The 27727-nt window shown below is 31.8% G+C and overlaps 2 protein-coding genes across 3 annotated transcripts in view; one reads left to right on the top strand and one right to left on the bottom strand.

Moving 5' to 3' along the window:
- The window catches only part of NID2 (nidogen 2), a 93925-nt gene extending 90560 nt beyond the window's left edge, over positions 1-3365 (top strand). For both annotated transcript variants that reach the window (XM_031952830.1, XM_003758812.4), the window contains 3 exons: positions 782-905; positions 1531-1659; positions 2799-3365. In XM_031952830.1, coding sequence (XP_031808690.1) covers positions 782-905; positions 1531-1651 — 245 coding nt within the window. In that variant the 3' untranslated portion in view covers positions 1652-1659; positions 2799-3365. The remainder of the gene's footprint in view (positions 1-781; positions 906-1530; positions 1660-2798) is intronic.
- A 215-nt stretch (positions 3366-3580) lies between these two features.
- On the bottom strand, positions 3581-26984 carry RTRAF (RNA transcription, translation and transport factor). Its single transcript, XM_031952832.1, has 8 exons — positions 26781-26984; positions 25170-25294; positions 19905-20004; positions 15412-15498; positions 13390-13478; positions 12591-12659; positions 4176-4224; positions 3581-3915 (listed from the first exon to the last, which is right to left on the bottom strand). Exons 1-8 carry the CDS (start codon positions 26839-26841, stop codon positions 3761-3763), a joined length of 735 nt encoding a protein of 244 aa, XP_031808692.1. The 5' UTR covers positions 26842-26984; the 3' UTR covers positions 3581-3760.
- Between the last annotated feature and the right edge of the window lie 743 nt (positions 26985-27727).

Below are 27727 nucleotides of genomic sequence, written 5' to 3'. Positions count from 1 at the left end.
TGGTGATTGGTATTCCTTGATATTCCATTATTATATACATAATCCATTTTTATTGTTCTGAGATCATCTTTTGTTATGTGTATAGATCTATATTAAGTAGGTTGGGACTTTACAGAAGAGAGTGTACTCCCCTGGAGATTTTATGATCTAAATTGGAAGAGACTTCAATTGAGGCACTATGAGATTCAGTTATCCACAGCTCTCAAAGTAGTTGAATACTAAATTAGAATTGAGATTTTTGACTAATATTTGAATAATTTTCCGTTTCTAAGATTAGTTTTATATTGTCCCAAACTATATTGAAAATATGATTAATAAAATCATTTATATTTTTAAAAAGAAAAATTGCTTTTAAAATTAAGGTTTTATTGTCTTTGGCTTATGCATGTTTTATAATCATACTCACAAGCATGCATATTATCCTATAAATGGAAAAAAAAGTCTTTTTACTAGTATTTACGGTAATATATTTTAGGAATACACAAACCCAAATTTAGTTGCTTATATAATTTCTTCAAATAAAATCTGAATCATGTTTGTGTAAAGGAATCAGTTTAAATATAAAAATGCTAATGAAAGTGCTATTGAAATATTTTTGGATTAATAAAATAGAACTGAGAGTTGCTGTTTGAAAAGAAAAGACAGTGGTAGAAATGCTATAATTATTTTGATGTTTTATTTTCCACATTTAATTTTCATGGAGGGAAAGGGCTCTTCAATTTCTTAAAGCATAAGAGTATGGTGTTCTTTAATTATGGCTTCTGATTTTTTTTTTCCAAAGGGACCAAAAAACTGGAATGTGCATTATCAAATGGAACTGGAAGGCATATAATACAAAATAACCTCAATTACCCCTTCAGCATTGTTAGCTACGCGAATCACTTTTATCATACAGATTGGAGAAGGTAAATTGAAGAACATAATGAACAATCTTGGATTTAAGGGGAAAATAAAAGTATTCTAGAATCATTTTACTCAGCCAACTAGTTGATCATCAGTGATAAGACTTGCTCTAGATGAAGTTAACTTGCTTTCTCTAGGCCTGTTTTATCTCTAAATGGAAAGGAAGTAAGAGTGCCGACTTTGGAGTCAGGAAGAACTGGATTTAAGTTCTGTCTTTAACACACATGCATTGTTGACAAGGACAAATCACTTATTCTCTTAATGCCATAGGCATTTATAATACTGTTATGATGGTTGCAGATACAACTAGATGGTTAGAAAGGAGAGTTCAAATTTCATATGTAATCCATTTTTGCTTTATTTTTGTATATAGAAATGTATGGGTGCACATGTGTAAGTCTAAGAAAATTCTGGAGTCAGTCTTAAAAAAAAAATCTTGACAAAAGTCTAGATTAACTAACATTAACATATCTTTATAAAGATAAAACTGACCTTGCTTTTTAAGTCAGTCTTTTTGTCCATATTCTCCTTGCCATTAGCAAAAAATTAAGCTTTTATACATAAAAAGCTTCAAAACTATTACTTAGAAGTGGACCTGTTTATTTTCTATTTCCTTTCTATTTCTAGGGATGGTGTTATAGCAGTAAATAAAGAAAATGGGCAGTTTACTGATGAATATCTTCCAGAGCAAAGATCACATCTTTATGGAATAACTGCAATATATCCCTACTGTCCAAAAGTTGAATAAATTTAGAGGTGAGTATCAGAATCTCATTTTGTAAAACAGAAATGTGTCAAAGATAATGCATAGGAGCTAACTTTTTTGTTTAGCAGATATGCTACTTTCTTCTGGAGTACACCAGTGTGAGAGATAAAAGTCAATAGAATGCATTTAAGTCCCCCTGCCATAAAAATCTGCAGCTATGCAGGTACTTATTAATAGTCACCAAATCCTCCTCCCTAGCACGCTACATGAAAAAGGGTCATCTTCCCTGTATCCTTCCCTTTAAAATCCATGATAAAAAATACTCAGTATAAGAATAAGAAAATGACTTTCAGAATTTTGAAGCAAGTTTCTTTGACATGGCCCAATTTCTCAAAAATACAAAATTAAATCAAATTTATAAAAAGTAAGAGATATGCCCCAATTGATAAGTGATCAAAAGATATGAACTATGCACGAAGGGCTATAAAATCATGCATAGTCTTTGACCTAACAATACCACTATTAGGCAAGAATTTTTTTAAAAAAAGGAAAAGGACCTATATGTACAAAAATATTTATAGCACTTCTTTAATCAGGGGAAAAAAGTTGGAAACTCAAGGGATGACCATCAATTGGGGAATGGCTGAATTTGGCATATTGTTATGATGAAACATTATTATTTTATGGGGAACAATGAACAGGATTCTCAGAAAAACCTGCAAAGTCCTCTGTGAACTCAAGCAAAGTGAAATGGTGTTGTGTACAAAGTAATAGAAATATGAAATGTTCTGGGATGATCAATTGTGAATGACTTTTGCTATTCTCATAATAAAATGATCCATGACTACTCTGAAGGACTTATGATGAAAAATCCTATCAACATCCAAAGAAGGAACTAATTGTATCTGAATACAGATTGAAGCATTTCCTCTCTCTTTTTAATACTTTTTCTTGAGGGTTTTCTCCCAGAGGGAGATTTATGTTTTCTTTCACAAAGAAAACTTTTTTGTTTTGCATAACTTCACATGTGCTTTCTAAATGGGGCCTGGGTGTGGGGATAAGAAAATCTAGAACTCAAAGTTTTAAAAACAAAGGTAAAAATTGTTTTAAATGTAATTAGGAAAAAATTAAAATATTAAATTTTTAAAAAGAAAATAACTTTCTCCTTCCTTTCTCCTTCACTATATAGGAACAAAGTAATGAGTTCTAAACAACAGAATTTTAACTTTGAAGAAAGACTACTTTCTACCAATGGTTGGAAGTGAAGAAAATGAAAAAACAATAAAGACCAATAGTAGTTTCTGGATATGCAACAAAATGAGGGCAAAGATTAGTAAATTTATTCTGCGAAAGTTTATACCTCAATCTTTACTACTGTATTTTCTAAAAAACAAAAAACAAACAAACAAAAAAAACCCCACAATTATCATATTTCAACTTTAAAGTAAAAATCATTAAAGAAAAATCAATTAAATTTGAACTTTTAAAAACCTATAAACTGATCTAAATTATAGATTCTTTTTGGCTAAAAGATTATATAGTTTTATTAAAATATGCATTTAAAGAAAAAACCTGAGTCCTAAATAAAGATCACAAACTTTGAAGAGGCTGTATAAGTAAGCTTGATGGAAAAAAAGCAATTAAGTTCTTTGAAATTCTAAATGATAATCTCTTTACCTCACCATCAGTGAATTTCTTTTAGTATTTATGCTAGAATAATTCAGTTTGTATTTTAAAGTTCTTAAGTCCCTCTATGCCTACAGTAGAAAAAGTTAAATTCATGTATACTTATAAGGTATATTTCTATGCAAAAGTTCTGAATTACTTTAATAAAATATTTTAAATTTTCCTATAAGTGAGTCTGAGTGTGTTTATGACAAACCTGGGACTAAAAATAAATAACAGAATTCTAAATTCTATGCAGTCTCAATTACAAAATAGACAATTAATAGTACTTAATATACAATCAAATGATTACATGTCCATTTCTTCAAACTTTATTAAATGGAAAACACAACAATGGTAAGAATTCAAAATTCTCTGTTATTTTTTCCCTCCCAAATAGTGACATTTGATTGAAAATACATTGCCAAAGTTATGCATAGTTTCTATATGTCCTAAGTAGATGAGAGGCTGTAATCCTAAATCTCTTTATCTTCCAACTTTTCCCAATCTGTGATCTGTTTTTGGGTCAGCAATAATTGCTTGAACAGCTACTATGGCTTCATTAATTTTTGTCTGTAGTTCTCTGAGTTCTTCTATATGCAGCAATCGAAGAATTTGGGCAGCTTCATTAAGAACAGCATCTATTTTATCACAAGAAAAGATTGCACTGACATGTTATGACTACTTAAATCATCTCTGAAAATAATTTCAATGTTTTAAAAAAAGTTATCATTCATGCAATAATTTTTAAAACTACTTTTATGTCAAAACATGAAGGGAACCCTCTTGCTTTACAGATAAAGAAACTGAGGGCCAGAGTTTAAGTGATATGCTCAAGGTCATACAAGTTTATACTTTTATTTAATTAATTAGGACAAGCTATTTAAAAAATAGCACTTACCTCCTGTATCAAAACCAAGGATGTGCTTATCTAAAGCAACAGGTAAGCCCTTTAAAGAAAAAAAGAAAAAGACAGTAAGAAATTCTATTCTTATAATTAAGAATAATTAAGTAAAAAAACATAATACTTAAAAAATAAGGTAGAACCGACTCAGGCTAAAAAACATGGCAAATTGTCCATATCTGTACGTGACTACAATATTTTTCCTTCTTTTATATTTTTTACCACTCTAAATGGAGACTGGGAAGGATTAGACTTGTCAAGCAAGAATTTTGGCCTTCATTTGCCAGCATTTCTTTTAATTAAAGTACTAAAAAACATGGACTTCCTTCAAATTATAGAGGAACTAAACAGCAAGCTAAAATTACCTATTGCTGCGCTTCTAATATTTCTTATATTCTTAGTAAAATCAAATAATAACTTTGGTATTATTTCAAGTCTGAGGCTTCCCAAGTCTTAAGAGAAACTTAGAGAAACATGAGAAAATACAGGCTAGATTGTGGAGTTTATTTGGATATGGACAGGGTAGAGGAGAGTGAGAATAAAAAGAAGAAAACTCACTCATCCCCTCCCTCCAGTAATGAGCATCTAGTCCATCCTTTAATTTAACCCTTTTTCTTCACATTGTCAGTCTAGATTATCAAAGAGGTGTCCAAAAAGAAAAAAAAAAAAAAGAAAAAAAAATGGGAAGAGGATAAAGGATAAATTTAAGAGGAAAGAGGGTGTAATAATAGAAAAGTAAATATAGAAGCTATTGTTTAATTTTAATCTATTAATATTTTCCTATTCATTTGGGTGCTATATCAAAATATTAGATATAAAATCTACTCAACAAATTGAAATCTTATTTGTGCAAACCATGTGATATTCTTTGCAAGAGAGCTCAAGTGACAGTTACAGAGACACACAGACAGACATACAGCCATGGCAGAGTAACAATAGGCCTAAAATGTAAAATGGGATTTGATTATTTAGTACTAGATTTTAAACACTGGTTTTGGCTAATTTATAAGTAACAATTAACACAGGGGAAAAAAAAAACCTTGTGTAAAATAAAAAATGCCATAGATGCCATTCAGCATCTTTTTTAAAAAGCTGAACAGAAGTTAATTTAATATTAATAAGACTATAAAGTAGACTTTTTAACATATTAACAAAAACTGAAGAGATTCAGTACTCAATTTAAAATTAGAAAGTATAATTTGGATTGCTTGAGCAACTAACTCCCTTATATGGTTTTAGGGACCTTCTGACTCTCCAGTGAACACACACCTATCATCAACAGCCATCTTTTATGTATTTTGCATTTGTTTACCTATGCATGGGCAATGGAACACATTTTTTTACTTGTTCCCATACATGAGCTGAATCTGATGCTAGTATTAAAATATGATTACATACTTGACAGATTTTTTTTAAACTTACATCTGTTACCACTATCACAAATGGTGGTAGGAAAATCCTATTATTTTCTAAGAATCCTAAAAAAATCCAATTATTAGTACCTACCTCCTATGAATACTGTGAGAATTAACAGAAAACAAAGCACTATATAAATATTAACTGTTGTATCAAAACCAAGGGTGAGCATGGTGGCTTTCACTCAGAGCAAATCCAAGTGAGTGAAAGTTTGACACTGTTAGGAAAAGATAGCAAAAAAAAAAAGGACCCTGTTAATTACAGAACAGGCATTTCATAAAGCACAGCAATAAAGAGTGGAAAGAACTAGAATTGGAAAGATAAGATTGAGGCAGATGGGAATGGTTGGAGATAGGATATTCTACTTCCTGTCATTGACCATACTCACTAGGCTAAAAGAACTAATGTATACTTTGATTTTTTTTTTAATGCAATGTGCAATAGAAAGAGATTAGACATGCTTTTTAGACTGTCTTCAAGCTTCTTTGCACCACCTGTAAATACCCATATATTTGATTTGTCAAGAACTCAGACAACCTGAGGGTAAGCAAGTTTCTATCCACTTGGTTTAACTAATTGAATCCAATAAAGCAGATGAATTTTATTTTTTTTTATTACTTTTTATTGACAGTACATATGCATGGGTAATTTTTTACAACATTATCCCTTGCACTCACTTCTGTTCTGATTTTTCCCCTCCCTCCCTCCACCCTTAGATAGCAGGCAGTCTTATACATATTAAATATGTTATAGTATATCCTAGATACAATATATGTGTGCAGAACCACACAGTTCTCTTGTTGCACAGAAAGAATTGGATCCAGAGGGTAAAAATACCCTGGGAAGAAAAACAAAAATGCAAACAGTTCACACTCATTTCCCAGTGTTCCTTCTCTGGGTATAGCTGATTATGTCCATCATTGATCAATTGGAACTGAATTAGATTTTCTTTGTTGAAGATATCCACTTCCATCAGAATACATCCTCATACAGTATTGTTGAAGTATATAATGATCTCCTGATTCTGCTCATTTCACTTAGCATCAGTTCATCCAAGTCTTTCCAAGCCTCTCTGTATTCATCCTGCTGGTCATTTCTTACAGAACAATAATATTCCATAACATTCATATACCACAATTTACCCAACCATTCTCCAGTTGATGGGCATGCATTCATTTTGCAGTTTCTAGCCACTGTAGTTTGTCAAACACTAGACAGCTATAGTTATTGACTATTTTGTCCTGTGAACCCAACCCATTCCACTGATCAACTAATCTATTTCTTAGCCAATACCAAATGGTTTTGGTGACTGCTGCTCTATAATATAGTTTTAAATCAGGTACAGCAAGGCCACCTTCATTTGATTTTTTTTTTCCATTAATTCCCCTGAAATTCTCAACCTTTTGTTCTTCCATATGAATTTTGATGTTATTTTTTCTAGGTCATTAAAATAGCTTCTTGGGAGTCTGAGTGGTATAGCACTAAATAAATAGATTAGTTTAGAGAGTATCGTCCTCTTTATTATATCCACTTGGCCTACCCAAGAGCACTTAATATTTTTCCAATTATTTAAATCTGACTTTATTTGTGTGGAAAGTGTTTTATAATTTTGCTCAAATAATTCCTCATTTTCCTTTGGTAGATAGATTCTCAAATATTTTCTGCTATTGACAGTTATTTTGAATGGAATTTCTCTTTGTATCTCTTGCTGTTGGATTTTGTTGGTGATGTATAAAAATGCTGAGGATTTATGTGAATTTATTTTGTATCCAAGCAGATGAATTTTAATAGAAAATACCATAGGCATCTTATAATGAATAAATTATACAACTAAAGACATGTGAAGAGAAATTTTATGGAGAACTTGATTAGGATGTCATATTTGGTTACTTCAGTGTGAATGTGGGAAAAGGTTGAGGATGGGAATAAATACATGGAAAAGCATAACAAAGAAAAAAGAAATGAAACAGATAAAGGACCTGTAGATTATATAAGAATGATTCATATTCTTGTATCATATACACTTCAAAAACAAATGGTAGTAAGCATTCAAAGTGGCAATATATGGAGCAAGTATGTTGCATAGTAGAAAGGATGGAAAGATCTTAGATATTTGAAGAAACAAGGTTGAGGGGGACGGGATGATTGGAGATGGGATATACAAGGTTTATATTTTAGCAATAAGTAGTTCAAACTCAATGAGACAGAGTTGGAGGGGATGTAAATATTTTTTGAGCAACAATTCTAGCCACTTATTGACAAGGAATTCAATGAGGCAAGAGATAAAACTGTTCAAAATTCTTTTTTGAGGCACAACCTTGTGGCAGGTGGTAGTTATATGTCCTATAAAACTTCAGGAAGTCCATGTCAATATAAACAAGAATAGGTCATTACCCCTAGAGAGTCTAGTCAAGAAATATAAGATTGTAGGGGGAAAGTGAATCTAAGCTAGAAATGGTCTTTGAAGCACTGCAAAACGGCTCAAAACAGAAGGCAGAGATCTGGATCAATGGCTATTTCAAGGTTTGAGGAAACAATTCTAATGGGACCTAGACATTAAGTGGCCTAGAACCAAACAAGATAAGACCAGAACAAGTCTATCTTGAGATAGAGGATAAATTCCAATTTTCTCAAAACAAAGAATTGCGTAAATAACTGTGATAGCCTTGACAGACACTATCCAGAGTAAATGATAGTTCCATGGACAAAATTAGTAAAGTCAAAGGAGGAACAGAATATTTTAGGGAACAGAAAAATAACTTGGCTTTGGACATTCTGAGTTTAAGTACCAGTGGGTCATTCAGATAGATTTGTTTTACAGAGTTAGATATGTGAATCTCCAATTCAGAAGTAAAGTTAGAATTAGAAATATAAATTTGAGAGTAGGACACTACTGATGCTCTAGAGCAGGAGTCCTCAAACTTTTTAAATAGGGGGCCAGTTCACTGTCCCTCAGACTGTTGGAGGGCCACACTATAGTAAATACAAAAACTTTTGTTTTGTGGGCCTTTAAATAAAGAAACTTCATAGCCCTGGATAAGGGGGATAAACATCCTCAACTGCTGCATCTGGCCCACGGGCTGTAGTTTGAGGACCCCTGCTCTAGAGTATAAATGTATGAGTGTAATTTTTACCCATATCTTTACTTTTGTGCCACCAAAAAAGTCCAAAAGAGGTGGCTGTGTGGCATTGTGGATACAGTGGAGTTAGAAAGACTTGTTTAAATCCTACCTGATGATCACTAGACTTTGGACAAGTCACTTGACCACTATCTGCCTCAAATCCTTTACCTATAAAATGGTGAAAAAATAATAGCACCTACCTCCCAAGACTGTTGTGAGGGGGGAAAAAGACAAAAGAGTTTGCCTTGCAAAACAAAGTACTATATATAAATACTAGCTGTTATTATTGATGGCATCATAATTATCAAGATGGCTTTCACTAGGAACAGTTGCATGTGAACTCACTTAAGTTCTGTAGTGTTAGAAATGGGCAGCTTAAGTGTTGTAGTGCATAGAGTGCCAGTCCAGAACCAGTCAGGAATATTAAACTTTATGAATTCAAATCTGGCCTCAGACAAATTGTGTGGCCATGGGAAAGTCACTTAACCCTGTTTGCTTCAGTTTCCTCATCTGTAAAATAAGATGGAATAGGAAATGACAAACCACAATGGTAGTTTTGCTCCCCCCCAAAAAAAAATTTCCCCAAACAACTGAAAGTTACTGAACCACAAGCCTTAGGAAAAATAAAATTTTTTCATGTCCTGAATACTTCTAAAAAATAGTAAAAAGTTTGTAGCTCCAAGTTTGTATGTTGGATTGAACAAAATATAGGTTAATTTCCTTTCAAGAATTTGTAGCATTTGAATGACCTATACAATCTATATGTGATCATTACTGTGGTCTTTCAGATATTTGACAAAACTGGCAAAGGAAAAGTTACATTTGGGAACACAGAGCATCTATCATATTACATATTAAGTGGAATTGGTGTGGAATTATGGGGATTGGGGGAGGAAATGTCTTATAAGAGAAAAGACAGAAAAAGGAACCTGATGAATAGAGAATTCACTCAGTTTACTGGAAGTACAAGTGGGACATGCCAAACAAGTACTTGTGCAATAGAACTGGAAAGATTAGTACCTCATCAACCCCCTCTTAACTATTTTTAAGATATGGTTTCTCAGGCTTATATAGACTCACATGAACTGATGCTAAGTGAAGTGAGTAGAACCAAGAGACCATTGTACACAGCAACAACAAGATTATACGATGATCAATTCTGATGGACATAGCCCTTTTCAACAGCGATGTGATTCAGGCTAGTTCCAGTGATCTTGTGATAGAGCGAGCCATCTGCACCCAGAGAGAGGACTATCGGGACTCAGAGTAGATCACAACATAGTTTTTTTTCACCTTTTTTGTTGTTGTTTGCTTGTTTTTGTTTTTTTTTTCTTCATTTTTTTTTCCTTTTTGATCTATTTTTCTTGTAATATGATAAATATGGAAATATGTGTAGAAGAATTTTACATGTCTAATATATATTGGATTACTTGCTGTTGAGGAAGTGGGGAAAGAGAAGGAGAAAAATTTGAAACACAGTTTTGCAAGGATGTAGTTGGAAACTATCTTTGCATGTATTTTGAAAATGAAAAACTTCATTTCAAAAAATTGAAAAAAATATGTTTTTTCTATTAAGTTTAATAAATCTATACCAAACTGTGTGTGCATATTTATATATGTTCAATTCCTTTTTCAGACAGTTCAGATGAAATTAAGCCAACTGTTCATTTCTCCCACTCTTCCAATACTGCCAAAATTAGAAGGAAAGCAGAAAGCTGGGAAGCAATTTTTATAGACAGTGTTTCTGATAAAGGCCTCATTTCTCAAATATACAGAGAACTGAGTCAAATTTATAAGGATACAAGTCATTCCCTAATTGATAAAGGATATGAACAGGCAATATTCAGATGAAGAAATTAAAAATCTCTAGTCCTAAAATGCTCTAAATCACTACTGATTAGGGAAACCCAACTTAAAACAAATCTGAAGTGGTAAATTCAAAACTATGAAATTGGTTAATATGATAGAAATGGAAAATATTAGAGATATTGTGGTAAATATTAGAGAATATTAGAGAATATTATTATTAGAGACTATTAGAGAAATATTAGAGAATATTAGAGAATTATTAAATATTAGAGAAATGTGGTAAAATTGGGATACTAGAGCATTGTTGATGGAGTTGTGAACTGATCCAATCATTTATTCTGTTAAGCAATTTGGAACTGTGCCCAAAGAGTAACCAAACTGCGCATACCCTTTGATCCAATAGTACCACTGCGGGTCTCTATCCCAAAGAGAGTGTGTACAAAAATATTTATAGCAACTTTTTTATGATGGCAAAGAATTGGAAACTGAAGGGATGCCCTTCAATTGGAAAGTGGATGAACAAAAGTGTGGTATATGAATGTAATGGAATATCATTGTGAAATATGAAATGAAGAGTAGACATCTCAGAAAAACTTGCAAAGACTTATATGAACTGAGGCAAAGTGGGATTAGTAGTGTACATTTGTATCAAGTGAATGTAGGTATACAGAGATAAGAAGGCTAAAAGCACTAATTTTTAAAAAATGAAATGTTTGTTTTATTCCATAAATTAAAAATATATATGTTCAAAATGATTTTGTATTGGTTAATAAAAGGTAAGTTTGATCAATAGGACAGATCATATACACAATATGCAATAGCATTGTGTTAGATTAATCCCAAAATCACAATGACTTATCTGACATGAACTTCTAAGAAAATTGGCAGGCAGGTAGAAATTAGATTTAGACCAATATTTCATACTAAGATAACCCCAATAGATACATGACCTAAATTTTAAAAGTTGCATAAAAAATAAATTTGATCCATGGCTTAACAAGTTATAAAAAGGAACATGTAAGATAAAATGGGTAATTTTTAAATTCAAAATTTAAAAGGCTTTGAATCAACAAATTTATTATAATAAAAATTAGAATGGAAATAGAAAGAGGGAAAATATCTGCAACCAAGTTTTCTGATAAAAATCTCCTATCAAAGCTACATAAGGAACTGATTCAATTTTATAATACCTTAGAGTTATTCCTCAAGTCAAAAGACTTGAACAATTTTCAAAGAAACTGAAGCTACCCATCATATGAAAAAAATTCTAAATCATTAATTAGAAAATGTAAATCAAAGCAACTCTGACATATATTAAATGACAAATTAAAATGTAAATTAAAGCAACTCAACTCATATTTTTCAGACTGACAAAGATGACAAAAAAGAAAAATTATAAATATGGGAGGGGTTACGAGAAAACAGGTGGAGCAATAAATTGTTCTAGTCCTTCTGGAAAGGATCCTCTTTGACTTAACCAAATCAATACTATGCTTATACTTCAAAGAGATCAAAGAAAAAAGAAAAGGATCTTTATGTACAAAAATATGATTGTCAACTCTTTTTATAGTAGACAAAAAATGGAAAGTAATTCCTTTTGGGATTTCCAATAGGAAGAAGCTAAATAAACTGTGTTGTATATAAATGTAAGTATTGTACCACAGGAAATGATGAATTGGACAGACCTTTGTGGACTGATAAAGAGTGAAGTGAATAGAACTAAGAAAACAATTTACAGAAGGAAAAAAAACTCTGAAAAACTTTAGAACTTTCATCACATTTGATTGTATTAAAGATCACACCTGGATAGATAAAAACATGTTCAATTATGCATATAGGTTAGCTATCCATGGAAAACTAGTACAGCTCCTATTATATCAATCCTTGGTGGTACACTCCACCAAGGTTTAGGAAAGGTTTAGAGAATATGACCACAGCAGGGGCACACAATCACAACCCACTTCCAAAATGTGTTGGAATACTAGGAATTATTAGCATTTATTTATTATAACATTTGGAACTTTACCAAAAATATTTAATTTTCAGTTTAGAGAAACACACATACCTCTTTCGTCTGATTTGCCTTAGCAACTGCCTCCTGTGTTAAGCGTTCCTGAACCAAAATGCGAATTGCCTAGTAAATAAAAATCTTTTTAGTCTTTCTTTCTACATAAAGGGGTAAATTAAAAGACATGTCATCCTTCTTTCCCTGATTCAGTAAGTAGTGCAAGGGTATCCAAGAATTCACCAATGTTGAAAATAAAGGGCAATATAATATGCAGTTTAAGTTTTCATGCCCACCCTCATTTTACTATCCACCCTCAAAATTACTTCCCACCACCGTCCTTAACACACAAAAACTGTTGTTATTGCTGTGAAAATATTTTTCCTTGGTTTTGGTTAATTAAAGATGCTCTTCACATATCACAATAATTTAATTATTTTAAGGAATATATACCATTTAACTACATGTTAAAAAATAATTCAAAACAACATTTTTTCATCATCATACATTCTTTAGGCAAAGAATAAAATAATACAGAGTAACATATAAGTAACACAAATTGGCAACCCCACCACAATACAAGTACCTGTATTACAGATAAATGTAATAGTCTTTCACTTCAAGGCTTCAACACATTTATTTCTATACAAAGAAAATCTTGATTCCTAATTAATGACCTTATTTCCAAGATACAAAGTATGCTACTAAACTTGTGAGACTATGTCCTATGTATTGTGTGTGTGTATTTGTAAAATTTCAAAATTTGTTTCAGTAAAGAAAACATTACACATACTTTGCAGAAATATAGTTTTTTTTTTTCATTTCTCTCATAATATTAAATTTAAGAATATAAACTAACCTTAAGCATTACCAAATAATCATCATGACGCTGGATCTGAAGAAGGTTGGCCAAAGCCATTACTCCTGCCTTAAAATCAGGATTATTCACTGTAAAGCAAATATATATAAAAGCTGATTTCATATTTTTTAGAGAGATATAATAATATATTAAGATTTTTATTTGGCTTAGAACACCCCCCCCCCAAAAAAAGTATCTAAAATTTCTTACCCAATAACTATCCAAAAGAACACACAAAATTAAAACCCCAGCACCAAAAATTATAATGATAAAACTATTTATTTTTATTTCATGATGCTCATACATTCATTCTAAAGTTCTGGTGAATAATTTTATTCACATTGATTTTTATCTATTTAATTCTTTTTCAACAAAACCTATTTAAATAATACTTTGGACTAACATTTCTTTACAAAACCATCAACATAATCTGCAGCTTCTGAGAGCCCCAAAATCTTAATAGTTCACACGAATCACAAGTTATGAAAAAAAAGAGGTCAAAAAGAACCAGTAGATTGGTTAGATTCTTTTTTTTTTTTTAATGAGTTAAGTAGAATCTTCATTTAAAGCAAACCATAAAAAATAGTAAAAAGCAAAGACTGACTAAAAGGTAGCAAGAGATTGAAATAATGAAACTTATTTGTTCCCTGGACAAGAAACTGAGCCTCACTAAAGTAAATTATGTAAAATCTAATAATTTTTGTAATAAATAGTAGATTACTATTAATTTCCATCTTACTTACACCAAAAACATAATTATGTAAACAACACACAGTAGGATATCTTTCAATGTAATGCTGTTCTGAAAATCTTATCTTTTGGCAATTTTGCATATAAGTTTTCCTTCATTTCCCTCTTTCACATTGCTATTTTACTAAAGATAAAACAGTATTAGCATGCAAACATAAATAATGTGTTCTGCCTTAGCTCAGACTTATGTTTTGAATAAAAGTATCAGATATCCTTTAAGACAATTGAGTGTCTCTGGCATACTATGTTTGTACATAATTTTGTAATGAAGTAGTCTACAGAGAAGAATCCTTTAAAGGATTTTAATCCTGAATATTGATGAAATTACTCCCTTTAGCAAGCAGGGAAGGGCACAATGGAAATCAGTTTAATTAATTTCATAGTCCCACCCTCTGTGAAGGTTGTGGGCAGCTCTACCTTGCTATGTCCCATCAGAAATCAGTTATGTCAAACCCCTGAGGTTAAATTTTCCCTATAAATCCGTGCCATCTTTGCTGAATCCCCTTCAGGTTATAGCCCACCACAGCACTCTACCTCATTGTGTCTTTCTCCTTACAGCTAGTTAACTCTTTTAGGGTGCTAAACTTCTCTATAGACTTTGCCTGCCAGTTAAGGTATATTCCCACTTCATGGGATGTTTCCTTTTTCCTGATTAACTGGGAATTCCATTAGGGAACTTGTCTTTTCCATCATTAATTGATGAATCTTTTTTCTTGCTAACTAAATGCTCTCCCAACTTTTCTTCATATTTACCACTTCTATTGTATCTCTTCATTTTGTCTGTAATTTCTTCTAAAAAACCTACCTTTTGCCAAAGATAATGGCTCCTGTGAATTCATCACATGATCAAACTCCAACAATCTTACTATTTGGTGCTACATGCTAAATTATATTGTTTGGTACCAAAAATTGCTCTCTTAAACTACATCAAATGTCTTGGAAACATTATTATGGTGTTTTTAACTGATTTTTAAAAGGGACTCTTTCATTATAAATATCATGCAAATGAAGAATGGAAGTTTATAACATAATAAATATCTTAAGGATAAGATTTCAAAAATCCATTGCTTTAAAAAAAAAATTACACTTTAATCCAACACAAATATATTTACTTATTCTACACCAACTTTGTAACTATTTGAAAAAGTCTTCATTTTTTTTCTAAAATAAATCTAGATTAAAAGAATTCATTCTAAATAACAGGAAATAAAAACAAAAACATTTTAGCTGAATTAGTAATATCAAACAATCTTCACTCAGTTACATACTTACCATCCAAATTTATCAGTGGCTCTACATTTTTAGCTGCATTGTCAGCATTTTTAGCATTATCTGGGGTAGAATCCTTGTATTTGTCAGCTATAAGAAAAGGCATAAATGAGTCATGATAGCAATAATGTAATAACATAACAAAGTTGAATGCCATATTAGTTTACTTAGAAAAAGTGAAAAATTATGCTAGAGAAAATAAAAGTTAAGGAGACAGGTAGGTTAAATATTTTAATAAGTCAAGATAACTTTAATGAATAAACAAATTAAATACATTTACAATTTGTTCAACATTTACTTCAACCATTCTGTTGCCATTATATTTGGAACATTCTAATTTTTAAGGATTTTCCCTTTTGCTCTTCTTTTTCTGTTGGATTGACCAGAAATTATGCCAAGACTTCACTCACTTCACTGACAAGGATGAAATCAATTGTCTATGCCAACAAATAAGTAACACACAAAAGATATTTATATAGCCTCTAAAACCACGGGAAAAAAAGAGCTTAAAATGGCCTGATATAGACATTCAATTAGAGGGACTGGCTTTAAATCTCAATTAATCCAAAAGGGACAGTGCTTTTAGAATCAGGTAGATTGACTCCAAGTACATTGCACAGTTCCTACCAAGGAACATTTATCTATAGCTTCTCAATGACATGCGGGCAGCACTTTTGTTAGTGAAAAAAGAATCAAAATCAGTCAAGTCCCCCAGAATATCCAGTTTAGCCAAAACTCTTTTCATTCCCCCTCTACTGTCTCAATAGTCACGAGCTTTTGATTAGCATATCTTTAGGCAATTCTGGGGCTTGGTCAATCAGGGAGATCCTGCCTCCATTCCACAGCTCCACAGAGACTAAAAAAGGTTGAATTTTCCCAACCCAAACTGCTCATTTGATTTGACTGTCTTGTGGCTTATATCTGTTTGAATCTATGAAGCTACTTAAACATAAAATAAATAGCAAACCTTTGTAATCTGTAATGAATGCCTATGACATAATTTCTTTATGTCACTAATTGAATCTATATATTATTTTTATTAATATCTTTTACAATCTATTGCTCTCCTAAATCTATTTCATATTTCCACTCCTGGTGCCTATTTTACCTCTTCAAAGCATGATATGATGGAAAGAGCACTTTTAATTGGAGAGATTGTTTAAGGAAACATAATTAGCTATTCATGATTCAATATGGCCAATGGAGGAAATCCTATTCAGGCACTTTTTCCCACTAACCTAGTGCTTGCACTAGGAGTTCATTATAACGATTGATCATGTTTTTCTCTAATACAATGTGTCATGAATTATTTTAACTAAAGGATAAGATATATTTAGATGCTGCCACAACCCAAGATTAAAAATTTAGTTCTACAACAGCCTCACAGTCACTGTCAGAGATAAACTGGTATGAAACGTGTTCTTGAAATCCAATCATTCTAAAAGCTGTTATTGCAAAATTAGCATATTATAATCAAGGTTGATTATAGGAATCCCTGAGAAGGAATATCATTCAAAAAAGCATCAGTAGACATGGCTCTTTTCAACAATAACTGTTGAATTCAAACAATAATCAACAAATAATTCGGGTCAGTTTCAATTGACTTGAAATGGAGAGAGCCATCTACACCCAGAGAGAGGACTGTGGGGATTGAGTGTGGTTTACAACATAGTATTTTTACCTTTTTTGTTGTTATTTGCTTGTTTTTTTTTTCTTTTTAATCTGATTTTTCTTGTGCAGCGCGCAATCATGTGCATGATTATTGCAAAGTTTCTCTCTGGGTGGTATGTGTGTTTATCTTGCAGACATAACTTATTTTCATGGTCATGTAAGTAACAGTAGAAAAACCATTAGTTAGATGAAAACAATATCACATTTATCAAGTTAGATACCTGGCAAAGCATTTTCCTCACAATATTATGAGTCAGGTAATACAAATATCATCCCCATTTTTACAGATAATGAAAATGGATTTAACTGACTTGCCAAAATCATAAAGTACCTCAGGAATGATTTGAATTCAGGCCTACTGATTCCAAGTCCACAGTTTTTTTCTTATGATCCTCAGGATCATATAAATTATAAAGCAACATAGAAGTACAAAATATTTTCAACCACTGACACACCATTCCACTCATGTAGAAAGAGGGACTAGAACTTTGACTTCACTAGTAGAGGGAACACCAAAGTGAGTAAACTCCCTAAGCTAACGTAACATTTCAATGTCAGTGCACCTTTCTCTGCAATTTATAGTCTAAAATAATTTTTAGAGCACTGAGAGATTGAAGACACTTATTAAGTGTCTTCACATAAGCAGAACTTAAACTAGATGATCATTACTGACTTAAAAGCCTGCTTTCAAAATATTATACATGCTGCTTCTCTCCCACTTCACACACTCCAACCTATACTACTCACCATCACATGAACATATCACACAACCTGGATTCTCCTCATCTATCCTTCAATGTTATTAAATATAAAGAAAATTATATCATAATGTTCTAGTGACTAAAACCTGAACAGAAAAACTGTCAGTACTTTAATTTGAAGAGACAATATCCTGTTCCGAAATTCTTTTGTTTCACCTTTATCAAAGAATTATTCAGTTTCTAAATGGGATTTAAGTCATATTTCAGGAAGGAACATTGAATTTTCTGAAAATAATAAGATTAAGTGCACTATCTCTTCTTCCATCCTTGACCAGAATGAATATTTTGGCAAGATGGTTGATATAATAAATTACTATTGTTCTGTTTAACCTCTAACTTAAACTTTGTACCCTTGTTTAATCTTCAATGTGGAATGTTGCTTTTGTTTCACAATTACTATAAAATGAATCCCAAAAAATTCAGTCAAGAGTAAACTCTTTTTGTTTTCTCTCTCAAAAAGAAAATGCTTAAAATTTAATTCATAATTTTGTAAATAAATCTGAAAAGCTTCTACCAAAAGTAAGCAATGCTCAGTTTTCCTCAACAATTTTAACTTCTGAAATCCTGAAGCTCAAATCAAATGCTACAACTTTAATGAATCTTTAACTGACTCCACAATAGAAAGCAAACTTTTCTTTTTTTAGAATTCTCACCACAATGTGATTTTTGTTGATTTTTCCATGACTCTCAGCAAACTACTTAATCTCAAAAAATATGTAAAATACCATACTTACTTTTGTATTATTGGTTACTTGCAAATAAACCGGTAGATTATTTTAACTTATATAGCTCTCTGGCATCAGGAACCATGTACTACTCATCTTTGAATCTTATTGCTTAGCAATGTTTTCAAATTTGTTGAAATGAACTCAAATTTTAAATATATATGATAATATCAATCTGAACCGACTATCAAGATACACACTGCAATACAACCATTCCTACACAACTTGTGTGACTCTTATAGATGGCCTCCCATCATTCCACTAGGGTATCTCTCTGTGTAGAGGCCTTTTATAATTTTTCCTGACATTTCCTGGTATCAATAGAAGATTCTTGATCACATTTTTATTTTATTTTACTACTGAATTAACTAGAAGTCCAAAGGCTTGGCTTTGGAAATATGGATATGGAAATATTCCTCCAGTGTTCATTTATCTGTTAATCTATAATGGTGTTTAAATAGGATCATGAATTGGACAGTTGGCCAATCATATAAAGCTTAAAAATTATAATCTAATTACATTATTTAATGGGGGAAGGAGGGAAGATAGTAGATAAATGGACCTGGAGTTGGGAAGACTGGAGTTCAAAAACAGTTTCAGTTTGCTGCTTGCTTGCTTGCTATCACACAGATAGCAAATAAGTGAACAAGTTACTTAAAATCTGTTTGCTCAGTTTCTTTATCTGCAAAATGAGGATAATAGACAAACCTTATAGGGTTGTTATGAGGATCAAAAGATAGTATTTATAAAAAGTTTAGCACTGTGCCTGGCACATAGTAGGTATTTAATAACTACTTGTTCCCTTCCCTCCTTTTCCATCTCATTTAATAAATGATAAAACTAAAATCCAGAAAGTCTAACTTGCCTCACCAACTTGGTTACCAAGAGTATTAAGTAAAAGAAGTGGGATTCAAATCCAGGTTCTTTCACTCCAAAAATCCAGTATTCTTTCCATTTCAACAATCTGAAGTGCCTCTAGAAAATCTAAGGACCAAAAAAGCAATGAAGAGAATGTGTTCTGAACTTCTTTTGCTAATAGGGTTCTTTTATATAATATGTAAAGAAAGAAAGGAATAAATAAGTTTTTCCAAACAGATCTAAAAAATGAATGGGAACTAAAAAAGAATTTAAATAAAAAGCAGTTAAATTATTTTTTAAAGACTCCTACATTAAGTCTTTTCCTAATCAAATATATCATTGGATATATAATTAAAGCACATTGTGTGTGTGTATATACATATATATATATATGTATATATGTGTATATACATATATATATGTATATACACACACACATACATATAAAATTAAAGCACATTAAAGCATATAAAAATCATACCATTATCTCCATATTCAAGTCTAACAGCTAAACCAAGAAGCCAATCAATTGTTTCTTGTCGCTCTTGAATCTTGAAAGGGCAGTTAACATCTTTGAGATACTATGAAAGAAAAGAAAAACATTTGATTCATTATCTTCAGTTAAATGGCAATATACAGTCAAGAATCAAAATTAAATGATGATAAGTTAGAAACATTCTCAATCAGATCAGGGTGACATAAGGATGACATTATTGCCACTATTATTCAATACTGTACTAGAAATGTTAGTACAGTATTTTCTTCTATTAAGAGAAGAAATAGAAGGAATTAGACTAGGCAATGAGGACACAAAACTATCACTTTTTGCAGATGACATAATGGTACATTTAAAGAATCTTAGAGAATCAACTAAAAAAATTGTAATAATTAACAATTTTAACAAAGTTGCAGGATATAAAATAAATCTACATAATCTGCATTTCTATATATTACCAACAAAGTCCAGCAGCAAGAAGAATCCCATTTAAAGTAATTGTAGACAATATAAAATATTTGGGAATCTACCTGCCAAGACAAACCCAGAAACTTTATGAACACCATTACAAAACACTTTTCATACAAATAAAGGTTTTAAACAACTGGAAAAATATCAATTGTTTATGGGAAGGCCAAGCTAATATAATAAAAATGACAATTCTACCAAAATTAAACTGCTTATTCAGTGCCACACTAAATAGTCAAAAATGTTTTATAGAGCTGGAAAAAATAACAAAATTCATCTGGAAGAATAAAAAGTCATGAACATCAAGGGAATTAATAAAACACACACACACACACATACACACACACAAAAGGTGACCTAGAAGTATCAGACTTAAAACTTTATCATAAAGTCATAGTCATCAAAACCATTTGATACTGGCTAAGATAGAGTGATTGATCAGTGGAACAGGTTATGTACACAAGACACAGTACCCAATAACTAGTAATCTACTATTTGATAACTCTATAAACTCCAGCTTATGGAATAAGAATTATTTGAAAAAAATTGCTGGGAAAATATTGTGACATAAATTAAACACAGATCAGCATCTCATACCCTATACCAAGATAAGTTCAAAATGGCCTCATGATTTAGACATAAATAGTGATACTATCAGCAAATTAGCAAAGCAAAGGGGTAATTTCCTTGTCAAATCTTTAGAAAAGGTAGACATTTCTGACCAATCAGGAGATAGAGAACATTATGAAATAGAAGATGGATAATTTTTATTCCATTAAATCAAAAAGGTTTTGCACATAAAAACCAATTCAGTCAAAATTAGAAGAAAAGCAGAAACAATTCATTTCTCAAATATATGATAGCTCAAATTTATAAAACCAATCACCCACAACTGATAAATGGTCAAAGTATATGAACAATTTTCAGATGAAGGAATTAAAGCCATCTATATTCATATGAAAAAAAGCTCTAAAATCATTATTGATTAGAGAAAAGCAAATTAAGACAACTCTACTGAGATACCACTTCACACCTCTCAGATTGGTTAAAATGACAAAAAAGGATAATGATAAATGTTGGAAAGGATATGGGAAAATTGCAACATGAGTGCATTGTTGATGGAGCTGAGAACTGGTACAGCCATTCTGAAGAGCAATTTGGAACTATATCCAAGGAGCTATATATTATGCATACCCTTTGATTGAGCAGTATCACTACTGAATCTGTATCCCAAAAAGATCAGGTGCAAGAATGTTTGTAGCAGTTCTTTTTGTGGTGAGAAGGAAAATAAATGCATATTTATCAATTGGGGAATAGCTAAATAAGTTATGGCATATGCTGTAATGGAATATTTATTATTCTATAAGAAATAATGAGCAGTCAGATTTCAGAAAAGCCTGTGAAGTCTTGCATGAACTGATGTTAAGTGAAGTGAACAGAACCAGGAGAATATGTGATGATAAACTATGATAGATTTATTTCTTCTCACCAACATAGCGATCCAAGACAATTCCAATAGACTTGGGATGAAAAATGTCATCTCCATCCAGAGAGAGAACTATAGAGACTGAATGTGAATTGAAATATACTATTTTAACCTTTTTTTGTTTGTTTGTTTCCTTTTTCTCTCATAGCTTTTCCCTTTTGTTCTGATTTTTCCTTCACAACTTAACTAATATGAAAATATTAAACTAACTGTACATATATACATATGATTGATTACTGTCTTGGGGAAGGAGGAGATAAGGGAGAGAAGAAGAAAAAAGTTTGGAGCTAAAATCTTACAAAAATGAATGTTGAAAACTATCTTTACATATAATTGGAAAAATAAAATACTATTGAAATAAAAAAATCAGAATTATATAAAATAAGTCATAGTATCTATATTTAGGTAATCAATTTTGTATTGATTAGGTCATCCAGGACTTTTCAAAGTACAAGGTGCCTTAAATGAATAAATCTTAAAGAAATGAAAAAAACCTGAAAATATTAACAACTAAGTAACCAAAAATCACACCTGATTTTCTTAAATCAACAGTAAATTATTATAGATAAGATATGAGATAATTTATTGGGGTATGGGGACAAGGATACAATGAGTTGGAATATTAAAAAAAAAAAAAACATACAAAATTGAATAGGGACCTAGTCTTAAGGTGAGGAAGATCTGGCAAGTATTACCCAAGAAACATACTAGCTATGAGTATCATCATCACAGGCACATCAACTAACCCAGGAAACTCTAGTTTATAGACTTATTGTTTCTATCTATCTATCTATAAACTATTCCTCTAGTTTACTGACTTACAGTCAAGTTGCTAATCTGAATTGATGGAAAATGTTAAAGATTAGGAGTTACCCACACAAATAAAAATCACAGTTCAAGACCTAATTCCCACTGTGGGGAAAAAAAAAGATGGGATGAAGGAATTTCTTTATTAAGAGGATAGAAAAAAAGGGAATAATGGGATTCTTTACTTTAGAAAATGCAACCAATAAGATGTGGCTAAACAACAGAAGGATTAATAACATAAGCACAGCACTTCAAATGTACATTATAATCACAGGCCTAGTGTCCTGGAAGTCACCATCTAAAACCCTGTCACTTCATAAAATGCACATATCCTGCTATTTTATGAGGAATGTTTCAAAATATAGTGCAAATCATATTCATAAGAGAATAAATGTGGCTCAGTTAAACTACTACCAGATATGGGACAAAAACTATAGCATCCAGCTTCTCAAAAACTTTTGATGCTATTAATTCATATAAAACTTTAAAAAAAAAATCTTCAAGGGGCAGGTAGGTGGCACATTGCCCCTGAAGTCAGGAGAATCTGAATTCAAATTTGACTTCAGACACTTAACAATTCCTAGCTGTGTGATCCTGGGCAAGTCACTTAACCCCAATTGCCTCAGCAAAAAAAAAAAAAAAAAAAAAAAAAAAAAAATCTTCAGACAATTTAAATTTATTTTTATCACAAAGGTTTTTCTTTTTCAGTTTCTGAAGGCTTTTATAATTATAAACTTTAAAATCATCATGTTTACATGCTATTACATTAAAATATCAACAATTAGTTTTCATTTTTGTTTTCTTCTGGAAAATTAGGTTTGCTTTGTTGAAACAAGATCTGTTTCATTGGTTTAATTACATATCTTATTTATCTAAATATACATAACAAAAACTAAGGTGGTTAAGATTTTTACTAATATTAATATAGCATAACTGTGGTTTTCCTTAATAACCAACACCTACTTCATTAGTTTTAATCTTTTTTCAAATAAAATTTTTCTCAACTTTTCATCTATAAAATAAGGAGGTTGCACTAAATGATATCTAAGGTCCTTTCCAACTCTAAATCTATGCCCTTTGCCCCCTTTTAATAATTTGTTTCTATTCCAAAACTGATATTATTCCTTTTTTTTTTTTTTTTTTTTTATTTAATAGCCTTTTATTTACAGGATTTATACATGGGTAACTTTACAGCATTAACAATTGCCAAACCTCTTGTTCCAATTTTTCACCTCTTACCCCCCCCCCACCCCCTCCCCTAGATGGCAGGATGACCAGTAGATGTTAAATATATTAAAATATAACTTAGATACACAATAAGTATACATGACCAAAACATTATTTTGCTGTACAAAAAGAATCAGACTCTGAATTATTGTACAATTAGCTTGTGAAGGAAATCAAAAATGCATGTGTGCATAAATATAGGGATTGGGAATTTAATGTAATGGTTTTTAGTCATCTCCCAGAGTTATTTTTCTGGGCATAGCTAGCTCAGTTCATTACTGCTCCATTAGAAATGATTTGGTTGATCTCGTTGCTGAGGATGGCCTGGTCCATCAGAACTGGTCATCATATAGTATTGTTGTTGAAGTATATAATGATCTCCTGGTCCTGCTCATTTCACTCAGCATCAGTTCGTGTAAGTCTCTCCAGGCCTTTCTGAAATCATCCTGTTGGTCATTTCTTACAGAACAGTAATATTCCATAATTTTCATATACCACAATTTATTCAGCCATTCTCCAACTGATGGACATCCATTCAGTTTCCAGTTTCTAGCCACTACAAAAAGGGCTGCCACAAACATTCGTGCACATACAGGTCCCTTTCCCTTCTTTATAATCTCTTTGGGATATAATCCCAGTAGTAACACTGCTGGATCAAAGGGTATGCACAGTTTGATAACTTTTTGAGCATAGTTCCAAACTACTCTCCAAAATGGTTGGACCCGTTCACAACTCCACCAACAATGCGTCAATGTCCCAGTTTTCACGCATCCCCCCCAACAATCATCATTATTTTTTCCTGTCATCTTAGCCAATCTGACAGGTGTGTAGTGGTATCTTAGAGTTGTCTTAATTTGCATTTCTCTGATTAATAATGACTTGGAGCATCTTTTCATATGACTAGAAATAGTTTCAATTTCTTCATCTGAGAATTGTCTGTTCATATCCTTTGACCATTTTTCAATTGGAGAATGGCTTGATTTTTTATAAATTAGAGTTAATTCTCTATATATTTTGGAAATGAGGCCTTTATCAGAACCTTTGACTGTAAAAATATTTTCCCAGTTTATTGCTTCCCTTCTAATCTTGTCTGCATTAGTTTTGTTTGTACAAAAACTTTTCAGTTTGGTATAATCGAAATTTTCTATTTTGTGATCAGTAATGATCTCTAGTTCTGCTTTGGTCATAAAGACCAAAACTGATATTATTCCTAACAAAATTAAATTTTATTTTTAAAATTGACCCAGTGTTTTATTTATTACCTTTTCAAAGAACTTGGGCCATTCACTATTGTGAATGTTTCTTAAATTTCCTCTGTCTTCGATCTTGTAGTGTCTAATCTTTTGATCTTCGAGCCAAACAATAAAGTTTCTAAATTCTGTTTCATCTGTAGCAAAAATTTTAGAAAAATCAGAATACAAGATTTTAGTTAAGTCAAAATAAAGGGCGATAGCAAAATGTTCATATTCTTAAATATAATTTTTTTCAATACACTTTAGCACAGACTTCTTTATTATACAAATTAATTATTTCTAATTCTATATATTTTTCCTGGATATCAAAAATAAGCATGTATTACAAAACAATGAAAGAAAGAAAACAGCTTAAAAATGAAATAAAACAAAAACTACTATAAAATTATCCAAAAAAGGAAATAAAGTATTACGAGCACATCAAAGGAATTAAAAAATGAATAAAATTAAATTTAAAAAGAGAATAAAAAAAGAGAAGAGATTACTAGTAATCTCAATCAGTGCATTTTGCTATGGGGAGAAAGATCCAGTTTAATAAGAAGATCAGATAATATAAACTACAATAACATAATAGGGAATTAAATAAAGCAACAGATAAAATCCAAGAGTAACAAAACAAATAATTAAATGAAAAATAAAAACTTTCAAACAAAAGAATAAGATAGTATGAAAGTAAGAAAGGTTCCTAGTTAAAATTTATAAGGTTTCTGAAATATTCAAAGTATTTTACCACATATATAGGCCATTATAACAAACTTATTTAAAATATCACAAGTTTCAGCATATCAAAGTACTGCTGATTGTTTTAGAATAGCTAAAAAGTATGTAGCAACTCAAGATCACCAAAGAACTTTATGTCATTTAATAGTCACAACAACCCTGTAAGTATTATTATCTTCGTTTTGCAGATGAAAGAAACTGAGACTCAAAAACATTTGTTACAGGGAATGTTATATTAGGATTCTATTTCTTTATTAATCTACAATAAGTCAAAGAATATGTCTAGGTACTAGAGTTTTTTCCTTTAATCGTTAATGCATTCTCCCTTCAATTTTTTGCATTTTAGGCACTCTGTAATCCGATTATAATGTACACTTTATTAAACGCTGCTTTGTTTTCTAGTTCAAACTACAAAAGTAAGGTGCCTTTGGCCTGCGATGCTAATCACTGTCTCCCAAAGCACTTACACCGCAACATCACAAGTTTACCTGGCATTCAATTAATAACAAATGATCGGTTTTTATACATGGGCAAAGACTTCCTTTGGCCATAATTAGGTGGCTTCCCCTCCTCCCCCTTTTCTTTAATAGAAGAGGGAATAATAGGTGGACCCTCTTTGGTGATACTGAAAAAAAAAAAAGAAATGAGGGCGAACGGCGAACAGAATAGTCCAGGGAAATGTTCGGCAGGAGTTTGAGGGAACTAATGAAGAGCTGCAGAAATTAAACAGTAAAGGGATCGCGCTAACAGGAAGGCAAAAACGTACGGAGAAAATGAGAAGGAAAGCCTAGCAAGGAGAAAGGTAGCAGCCGAAAGGAGAGGTTCCAGCTGAGGATGAAAGAATCCTTTCCAGGCCTAACTCCAGCAAGGCCTGCACCGAGCATCGGCCCCCTCCCTCACCTTTGCAATTGAAACCGGAAGGATTGTGATAGTCCAGGGCCGTCAGTTTGCGGCGAAACATGATATTGACTCCTAGCTCGGTCGCCGTGGCACTCAGAAGCAAGGAGCTATAGCGGCAGCAAAAAAAGCAGCAGCAGCAAGAAGGAAAAGGCAAAGCTAACTCCAGAAAGTCGTCCAAGTGACAAGCTCAAGAGCCAATCCCCAAGTCAGAAACTCCCAGCTCCCTGCGGGAGGTCACCAATCACGGCGCAGCTTGAGGAGGTGGGGCTAGAAACTAGCTACGTCACATTACGTCACATTTAATAAACTTTATTGTCCATGATTGAAATGAACAATAAACAAAGATGCAGAATGGGGGAAATTCTAATGTAGCTTTCCCCGCAAAAGAATTAAACAGAGAAGTGGGCCGCAAACTAAAAGAAAATTAGGAAAACAATACATTTAAAAACTCCAATTGGACACAAAAAATAGAAATTTGAAGAGATTCTGTTGTGCTCAGTCATTTTTCATTCATGTCTGACTTTTTGTGACCCCATGCAAAGTTTTTTTGGCACTAGATGGTTTGGCATTTCTTTATCAGACCGTTTTACAGAAGAAGAACTGAGGTGAGCAGGATTAAGTGCCCAGGGTTACCCAGTTAGTAAGTGTCAGAAACCAGTTTTGAATTCAGGAAGAAGAGATTCAAAGCCTAGTGCTCAATTTTCTGTGCCACCTAATTGCTCAAGAAAAAAATAACAAAATCGAAAGCACAAAAATGGATTAATAACGTAAAAATAAAAGTTGGATTCTTTGAAAAATCTAATAAAATAGCATTAGCTAATTTTGAAGAAAGTTTTATGGATTTTTTTATTAAAGAATGAAAATTACCAATATAAAAAAATGAAAATTGAAAATTCACCTCAAATGAATGACATGAAGAAAATTATGAGAAACTACTTCACATAACC

The sequence above is a fragment of the Sarcophilus harrisii genome, chromosome 2 (genome assembly GCF_902635505.1).
Source record: "Sarcophilus harrisii chromosome 2, mSarHar1.11, whole genome shotgun sequence".
Classification (NCBI taxonomy): Eukaryota; Metazoa; Chordata; class Mammalia; order Dasyuromorphia; family Dasyuridae; genus Sarcophilus; species Sarcophilus harrisii.
This window is presented reverse-complemented; position numbering and strand designations above follow the sequence as displayed.